Source organism: Montipora capricornis, chromosome 2 (genome assembly GCF_036669925.1).
Source record: "Montipora capricornis isolate CH-2021 chromosome 2, ASM3666992v2, whole genome shotgun sequence".
In the NCBI taxonomy this organism is placed as follows: Eukaryota; Metazoa; Cnidaria; class Anthozoa; order Scleractinia; family Acroporidae; genus Montipora; species Montipora capricornis.
In genome coordinates this window covers 4,352,330-4,362,329 of record NC_090884.1, presented here as the reverse complement: position 1 = coordinate 4,362,329, position 10,000 = coordinate 4,352,330, and the positions used below count along the sequence as shown (strand labels likewise).

Genomic DNA, 10,000 nt, shown 5'->3' with positions numbered 1-10,000 from the left:
GTCTATTCCTGATTTGACATCACAAACTGCTTTACATTCACATTAACTCTTTGTGAACCTGCATCAACAACAACAACAACAACAACACCTTTATTCGCTTTGTACTTAATTACATACATATGCATAAATAGAGAAAAGATAATATTTTTGTAATACTTAAAAGCCTAGAGCTGAAGGAATCCTAAGATTTTCTAGCCAGTTCTCCAGATTTTTAAAGTTGTGAAGAATTGAGATAGAATCTTCGAAGAAGCAATTTTAAAGGTAGAATACAATAAGAAAGAAAGAGTATATGCTTAAGTTATATTTAACTATGTTGTTCTGACAGTAAATGAGGTTTCAGTTGTTTTGAGAATTGGTATACATTTAGTTCTTTAACGTTTGAGGGAATTGTGTCCCAGACAATACATGCAGCATATCCGACTGTTTGTTTTCCCGTGTTAGTTCGCACTTTTTTTACGTAAAGGTTTTGTTTCGATGCATACCTGGTATTGTAGTTGTGAACATTACTAGCATATCGAAAATAATTTGAAAACAGCTTTGGGAGGAGGCCTTTATGCCAAGAGTACGTGAATTTTAAAATGTGAAATCGATAAACATTATGTACCGTCAGAACATCTAATAAATTTAGCAGGGGAAGTGCACTTTCTGTGTGCTCGCCATAAGTGGTGGCAAAGAAAATAAGCCTAGCAGAATGATTTTGTTTAGTTTGTATCTTATCAATGTGTGTTTTATATGCGCTTCCCCATGCTAATATTGCGTAGGAAATATATGGGTATATTAAGCTATAGTACATTTGTTTCATTTGCGGAAGAGTAAGATAATGTCTCAGCTTAGACATAATACCATTGTTTCGTGCAATTCTTGTACAGATGTATGAAATATGATGATTAAAAGACATAGTTTCATCAAGTAAAACACCTAAATACTTTATTTTTTGCTTCCTTTGTAGCACATTTATCGTACCGTCTGCACTTTCAATATTGATATTTACTTGGTCATCTTTTTTCTTTGGCGATTTGATTATCATGAAGTTTGTTTTAGAGAAATTAATTGACAATCTATTTACATCACACCATATTTTAATTTTTTTAAGTTCAGAATTAACTATTTTCTCGAGAGTTTTCAGGTCGCGTGCTGAGGCAAAGACGTTTGTATCGTCTGCAAATATTCTAAATGTTAAAGCACTGGAGCAGTTTGGTAAATCGTTTATGTAGATTAAAAATAATACTGGACCTAGGGAACTCCCTTGTGGAATTCCGCATGTCATTGTTTGCTCTGATGAAACGGTATTCCCCATCTGTACATATTGCTGTCTATTTGCAAGATAGTTTGCAAAAAATTGGAGGGACACGCCCCGTATCCCGTACCGTTCCATTTTTAGTCGGGCGACCGACTCTAGGTTTACCAGTGTATTTCTTCGCAAATGTCCGTCACGTGCAATGGGCAATACCGCAGATATGTAGTGAAGGCTCAATGTTCATTTCGCTTCATTTTCATTTCTCTTCGATAACCTTAGAAGTGATTCTCTGCGATGGTAGGTATACATTAATGATTACAGATATGGCAGAAGCGAGTTACGGTGTTAGGTCCAATACGCTCAAACCACTTACAGACTGTTCGTGGTAGACCCACATCAAAACACGAAAATGAGCGTCCATTTCGAAAGTCGTTGTTCCGCGAACTCTTGCTTGGCAAATATCTCAAATGTTGCTATCAAGCTCTTACAAGTTCTAAAGAGATCAGTTGAGCAGTCATTGAGTACAAAATATGTGCAAACTATGACTAGCAATGACAGAAGTACATTAAGGAACTTTACTCGAAATTTTGACGCTGATATTTCTGATATTTGATAATCAACATAATGGCACGGAGGACAACAACAACAACAAGAAAGCCGTCACTTACCGAAGCGAAGATGCAAGTAAATTCTTTAATTTTATGACTGTCATGATCATTATTTCATATATTTTGTACAATGTATCAAGTGGATTATCAGTTCTATCAATTTCTCTTTGTACTGCATTAGTTTTCTGTGTAATCATGTACGTTCGCGTGTTGTATACGATTGCGTTACCAACACGAGCAATGTTGAATGTCCTGGGAAAATGTGATGTATTAGGGGAGGCAATGTTGCCATTTGTACATCATCAACATGATGACGTAGTGAAAATAAAATATAGAGAGAAATTGAGATCTCGTTATGCTAAATTTGTTTATTGGAATCATAACCGTGTTGTACGTGAATGCCATGTGTCGTGATCGCGAACCTAGTAGGATTCCTGTGAAGAAGCTGAAACGTCTGTCGCAGAAAAGCAGAAAACGGAGGGTCTTTGTGTGGAAAAAGATTCTTAAGATCACTCCTTTGCCGTCAGAACTTCATGGTTACATCAGTTGCAGGCTGAGTAGTCAAATGAAAAGAAGGCGAATAATTACCAGTCTCCGTTCGTTTGAAAAAGTGAGGAAAAAGCCAGCTTCCATTCGACGAAGATTTCGTCAAACAGTACGTTTACTTGCTTTGGAAAATACACTGGAACACGAAAACGCGTAAATCTGAAGAAATATCAAGTGTTGTACACATGCTGTGGACCAATGAGTTTGTACAAGAATGCATGGTGATCATAGACGATGCTGTGCTGAAATAAATGTATGTAATGACATAGAAACAAATCCTGGGCCTCCGATGAATAATATTGATTGCTATGTCTGAGAACAATTACCAGCTTAATTATAGTGAAAGCGACACAGGTAATCTACATAACAGTGATTCAATAATTGAGGGATATCAGTACAGTATACCTATAGACAGTGCATTTGAATCGCTCTTGTCACAAAATTATTCTTCATTTATTCTGACAATAGGATGTATTGGTGTTAGTATCTATCATACTGATAATGGGAGTTATAGATTTTTGATTCTCATGCAAGAGATGAATGTGGTAGAAGCCATCCCCAAGGTACATGTGTACTATTAGAAGTACCATCCATTCAGGACTTAGTACAGTATTTCCAGGCTATACACGCACTTGGTGACAATTATGAACTCAGGCGTTATATAACTCTGAACTCAGAGGGCTGCATATTAGTACATATGAAATAACTGCAGTGAACAGTGTTAGAGAACAATGCAACTGCACTTGTAAACAATGCTGTGCTCTAGGACTTTATGCAATGTGTTACGCAACAGCAAAGTCTTGTAGTTATTGGAAATCCCAAACGTTATGTTGCATTGCTGACCAAGGAAACAAATTCTATCGTCACCCGAGCTCACAAGTGCAGATTTACCCAAGAGTCTTGATATTGGTGAAGTTGATTGTAGTAATGGTAATGAATTTATATAGCGCATTTCTATTAGCATATTCAAATGCGCTTTACAAGCAAGTGATCTATGGGTGAGATCGGACATCAAGTCAGCAATGTTTTCATGACGAAATGCATGTTGTTTTTGCCAGTGTGATTACAAATTTCGTGATCTTTCTTTGAGACATGCACATCTTTCCATGTATTACACATCTTTTTTTAGAACTACTACTCAACGCTCATGATCCCTAGCAGCACACGTGTGGCCACAGCCCGACTTACGATCCTAGATCGTCTTGTTTTAAGTAAAATTGTGTGGTTCACGGTATCAAATGCCTTGGAAAAGTCCAAAAACACGCCACAAGAATACAAATTATTACATGCAAATTAATTATGCATGCAATTATTACATGCAAATTACTACATGCAAAGTAGTTTGTGACGTCAAAGCGCGAATAGACCCACTCCCCTCCTGACTCTGTCGTGAACAATAGATGCTTGGTTTTTCCCAAGTTTTGAAGCCTATAAAAGGGCAGGATGTGTTAGAAAAAGTTTAAAATGGCCGCAATGCGTTTAGAACAAGTGCACAGATTCATTTTAGTGAAAAAAATAGTTTGGGGCTCGGGGCACTTTAAGAGTTCATGATATGCGATCTAAGAAGTCATCGAAGTCCTCGAAAGAAACAAAACACTGGGGAGCGAGGTGTCAGACTTGCAAAGCATGATCTTACCGTTGCTAGTCCAAAGATATTTGTACTGTCGATTTCTCTTGAATTCTAAGATTCTACTAAAATACACTTCCTATACAGAGTCAAACTTTCATTAATATGAATCTCGGCATTGTGGTTAACAGATGACGTCTCCGGTTAAGCTCGGACAGATCGCCGACTTAAGTTTCTTGCTGTTCTTGAAGACTTCGTCCCACGTAGCTCATTGAGTAAATTTAACAATAATCTTGGATTGTCCATTCCTTGCCGGAAGTCAATGTGCAACTGAGATATCTTTCGACTGTAAGCCTACATCAACCAACCTCGCCATCTCAATTATTAAATGAGTACGGTTATCGTCAGCAATAGCTGGAATTCCTTGAATCTCGAGGGTGTCACGTCGGCCATATTGTTCGCTCGCATCAAGATGGAGCTGGTTGTCATAAATGTCATTTCTTGCATGATTGACATCCGCAATCATGCCATCGATACGCTCACCTGAGAGCTTGGTGTGTTTCTTTAAATTGTGAATACTTGTCATCAATGCATCATACTTTTCAGGAAGAAACACGAGGTTTCCAAATCATTCAATTTCTTGTTCGCAGTCATCATTAGGTTCTATTGCCAGGGATATCTCCTTCCTTGCATCCTTCAGCAATTTAATCTTCCTGAATTCATCTAGTTCAGAGGTCATTTTAACGTCGTATAGGCCAGTTCAGCTTCATAAAACTCGAGCGAGAGGCCCCGCTTCCTTCCTCGACAGTATGACCAAAACCGATCTTTTCGGGCTTTGCACCCTCTTTCTAACCAAAGATTATTTTTATTACATGAACACTTTGAAATGACATTAAGACTTCATAGATAGAAAAACTTAATTTTATTTGAAGTTTAATTTTAAAAGATGATATTCTTCAGTGAGAATTTTAACGTACTTTCAAATTGGCACTGGAATTTTAAGAGGAAGAGGGCATTCCTTGAAACATAACATGGTTGTACTCGTTTTGTCTTTATCAAGTATGCATGAAACAGCAATTTGTGCATGTAATCTGTAACGGTAATCAAGACTCAGAATTGTTACCGCCAGAAACTTTAGCTTTTGATAAGCAATCAAAACTGGTGTTGGTACAAATGGACGAGTGGGGGCAGTGTTTACAATAACCCAGTTCCAAATTGAAACAGATTCAGCAAGTTCAAACAGGATCGAAAGGGATTGCGTTCAGCATTTAGGTGTGACCCAGTGGTTACGGCGCTTGCCTTGAGATCTGGAGATCCCGGGTTCAAGACCCGCTCTGACCACTCGTTGAATTTTGTTGAAATCGTCTCACTTCCATGCGAGCACGTGATATGAAAAACGTTAGTTTATTTTGACACACGAGGTCGGGTTGTTGTTGTTGTTAAGTCGAAACCGAGTCATTACTGATTCAAGTCAATAGTCGAGAGAAGTCGAGTCGAAAAGTCAAGAAAACGTGTACGGTTGAGTATTCTAGATTAAAGTTTATTTTTAAAGAAAATTACGAGTCGATCATTCATTACAAATTTGATCCTGGTAGTCCCTGGTTCAACTTCCCAGCTGCACTTGTAAATAGCCAACTGGTTTTCCTCCAGCCAGTTGGGATTCTTAACAGTTGTTGTTGCTACTCTGTTCCGTCGTTTTGTTGTGTTTCATTGGCCCTGAAAAGCCACTATGGGGAGCGGCCAAATTTTTTTTTAAAAAACTAAACTGATGGTTTTTCAAGAGTTAAAGAGGTGCTGATTTCAGTCCCACACACAATGCGTTATGGAATGTGGCATGAAAATAAATCACACAATCTACATTGTATTACTATCTGTGAAGTGCATTGGAGATGAAACGTTCTACATGTGATTTTACCATGGTAAATCTTAATGAGCAAGACAAAGTTTTTGCCCAAATATAAACCATAGTCAAATTTGTATTCTTTCCCTGTTCTGCCACAACAAATGGAAAGCATTTTCAATTCAACTCAGTTTTGGTAAACGTCTCCATTGGTATTGTGAACATGGAAGGCAACTTTGCATCAAAAGCAATGCGTTTACAAAATAATGAAAATGTGTGAACCGTGGTTTAGCAAGGCTGCTGCCTAAGAAAATTTTAAAGGGGCCCTCAGAGCTAAACACAGAGAACTTAGGAGCCCAACATATGAAATGAAAGGTGTTGCTGTGAAAAATTTAGGCACCCACAGCTATTCTTTGGGAGCCCCAGGCTACCGGGCTCCTGTTAGGCAACAGCCTTGGTTTAGTGGTTATCAACCATGCCTTCCACCTCTGCGACCCAGGTTCAACTCTCGGCCCTAAGATCGTATGTGGGCTGAGTTTCAGTCTATTTCAACCTGATTCCGAGGGTTTTTCTCTGGGTAATCCGGTTTTCCTCCCTCAGCAAAATCGACTCCCTGCCTATTCCATCTGGCTATGGTGCTGTGCTCCGAGGTCATACAATGTACATGGGTCGTGTTCAGGGGCTGAGTGCCTATGTACATGTAGCTGGCAGCACAGCTCCTTCGGTCTGACCTGGTCAAGCCACGCACGCCCTTAGCAATTCAGTCCCTGACTGCGAGTAACGGCGTTTAGTACATCAGGTCAGGTGAGGTCACATCATGTAAACGCTCCCTAGCCGCACACTTGTTATGGGTGACAGTGCAGTTCGAACCAACACATGGCTCAAAAGTCAGAGATGACCCTTGAGCTTTAAAGTCTACATGTACATTACATAGGCACGGTTAATGCCTCCCATCTCCTGTACATCACTATATTTGTATGCTGTAGTACAAGTACACAAAGGTTTTAAGCTCACCTTGCCACCTGAAGAAAAGGGCTTTGCACGTCTTTTGATAATCGATGGGAATGTCGATACTGATGTCATGAAAAAAACATGGTTTGCAAGGACACCTTGCACACAATGGTGGAAAATTGTTTTCTCTATAACCTGCAATGACAGAATGATAATTTAAAAGGATCATTAGATTTAAGTCATAAAATGTGTTTTAAAAGTGGCCAAATTAGTGGGATCCATTAAATTTCTAGAGAATGTACAGCCCCATTGACTTCATGGTTCCACAAATACCATACGTGTAAATTCTCTATTAAGCCCACTGGGGGGCTTATTTATTTTAAGCATGTTTTAGGGTGGGCTTAATAGGAAGATGGGATGGGGAAGAAGGGCAAGAGGGCTTATTTAATTTAGAGAAATGCACTACTGGTAGCAGAAAAAACGCAAGAAAAAAACAGGCGCGGATCGAGTGGTCCGGGTTCAGGTCCTGGCCGGGTACATTGTGTTGTGTTCTTGGGCAAGACACTTTACTCTCACGGTGCCTCTCTCCACCCAGGTGTATAAATGGGTGCCGGCGAATTTAATGCTGGGGGTAACCCTGCGATGGACTAGCACCCCATCCAGGGGGGAGTAGAAATACTCCTAGTCGCTTCATGCTACAGAAACCGAAGATAAGTGCCGGCCTGGTGGGCCTTCTAGGCTCGTAGCGGACTTTACCTCTTTACCTTAATAGGGAGGGGGAATGGGGGAGGGGGGCAAGAGGGCTTATTTAATTTAAAGAAATGCACTAGCGGTAGCAGAAAAAAATGCAAGAAAAAAACAGACTTATGTTTCTTTACTTTGAAAAACTGAAAAAAACAGGCCATAATTTACAGCACAACCCTTGAACTTGGTAAGAAAGAGGTATGCACCACTTACCAAAGAAGGCTGAAAGCTCTTGATAAAGTTTAATCATAACAAGACAAGTTACCACAATTTACCAAATATTCTTCTCCCCGTTTTTTTTTTTTTTTTTTACTGGCATATACGGTGACATAGTGTGTAGTGCACTTATAGTGCACTACCACAAAAATGATTGTTACAAAGGTTAAATCACCTTAAGTAATGTTAGCTTCAGCTTGATGACTCAAAAGGTGAATTTCCTTAATTAAAGGACTCCGAAATACTTGGGACACTATACCTCCAAACTGCATCCGTTGCAATTCTTGCTCTTTTCTCTGTAATTCTGCAGCTTTGCGTTCTAAATCCTGTCATACAAAAATAAATTTGTCCAGACACCATAAAATTTAGAAAAAATTAATAATAAGTTTAAATTCATTTCTTCAGGCTCAGAAAGGAGTACAGTAAACACCCGCATATAAGAACAAGTGGATTAACAACATCAGGCTGAAATTTTGCCAATAAAGCACCATATAAATAAGAACAAATGCAGCCTGATAAATAAAACATGTTCTTAATACAAAGGGAAAGAGTATTAGGATAAGGAAACAATACAGTACAGTAACGGAGTAAAGGGATGGCGCAGTGGTGAGAGCACTCGCCTCCCACCAACGTGGCCTGGGTTCGATTCCCAGACTCGGCGTCATATGTGCGTTGAGTTTGTTGGTTCTCAACTTTGCACCGAGGTTTTCTCCAGGTACTCCGGTTTCCCCTCTCCTCAAAAAACAAAATTTGATTTGATTTGCATTAACTTGTTAATTTCAATTTGCAGTGTCCCCGATTAGTGCTCTGCGGCGCTAGAAGATTAGACACTTGAATGAAGTTCCTTTCCTTATTTTAAAATTATAGCAAAGTACTATGGTGTTCAGGACCATTACAAACTATAACATCTACATTTGTATTACAAAACAGCATTGTATGTTAATTACCGTAAACCTCTAGTAATACATAATTTGAAGTATTTCTCAAACCAATTTTAAGAAGACTTTCAGGCTGATTTCTCACTAAGCACCCCTCAAATAAGAACACGATCAGCCTTAAACCTGAAAAAAATGTTCTTATATGCGGGTGTTAACTGTAATCTTGTACCTATTCCAGACTGATATTTTCAAGGTCTGCTATGACCTGTAGCTTCTAACTTTTCTTATCAACGCTCTTATCAGGGTATCATCTATTGTTTTGTTCTCCAGTCACAAATGTGATTCTCCAATGTTTTGAGCTGTTGGCTCAAATTTTGAACAGTTCTACCGGTAATCAACATTCATCCACACATTACTACATACAATCCATAACAGGGCAGACAAACATGCTCAATTTTGTTGTACACAAACCTCCTGCCGTCTTCTCAAGTTATCTTGCTCTTCCTCAACCTAGAATGTGAAAAAGAAACAACATTTACAGAGGACAAGATGTTGCTGCGTGTTCAGTTGCACGCACAACATCACTTTGCAACAAGGCTGTTGAATGGGGTTTACAATGTAATTATAAATTTGAGTTATAATTAAACCTGTAAAACTCTTTCTTTGTTTCGGTAGCTCATATTAGGCTTAGGTTATAGTTCAGGTTTTTTTTCTCTGTTATGTCATTCATGAGTTTCAGAGAGCCATTAAATGACTCCAATGTAAATTATTATCAGTTCTCATTACTGATCACCAGTTTTACTTATTCAACCCATTTTGTAACTCCAAATGGATACATATAAACCGTTAGAGTGGGTTTCAATCGACTGTTGTAAAACCAATACCAAAGTAATTACTTTGGCCAATCAAAAAGGTCGGTGACAATCCAGTAAACCAATCAAAACTCGAAGTAATTACACATAGCCGACAAAAAGCGCAGGAAAATGTGCACACGCGAGCCACAACTGGTTTTGGTTTCACTTCTGAAAAAAATGGCGCGAGAACTTTGACCCAATCACTGAATGCAAAACCAAAGCAATTTGCTAATTACTTTCAACACTCAATTGAAAACCGCTCTATTACCGGTACCTGAAAATTACCAAAACCCCTGAAATAACCCACATTAATGAGTAACACATTGTCTGGCATACTAGACAGAGTAAAATCTGCAAGTTATTGTTTGACATGTGTTGACTTGATTTCTGTAGTCTTCCCAATTAGTGCCTAAGCGCTAAATACACTTGACACTTAAATAAAGTTCATCATCATCATCATCATCTTCATCAAGTGTTCATCAAGACGCTTTAATTTCTTTTTAAATACAGAAAACAAAGAAGTTTTCACTCCTCCATCAAGACCATTCCATAATTTAGG

At 38.7% G+C, this 10,000-nt stretch overlaps 1 protein-coding gene across 2 annotated transcripts in view; it reads right to left on the bottom strand.

Annotated features, from left to right (window-relative positions):
• Window positions 1-10,000, bottom strand: part of LOC138038514 (secretory carrier-associated membrane protein 1-like) — a 22,206-nt gene that overhangs the window by 10,471 nt on the left and 1,735 nt on the right. For both annotated transcript variants that reach the window (XM_068884397.1, XM_068884396.1), the window contains exons 4-6: window positions 9,059-9,097; window positions 7,969-8,035; window positions 6,813-6,944 (exon numbers count right to left, since the gene is read on the bottom strand). In XM_068884397.1, coding sequence (XP_068740498.1) covers window positions 6,813-6,944; window positions 7,969-8,035; window positions 9,059-9,097 — 238 coding nt within the window. The remainder of the gene's footprint in view (window positions 1-6,812; window positions 6,945-7,968; window positions 8,036-9,058; window positions 9,098-10,000) is intronic.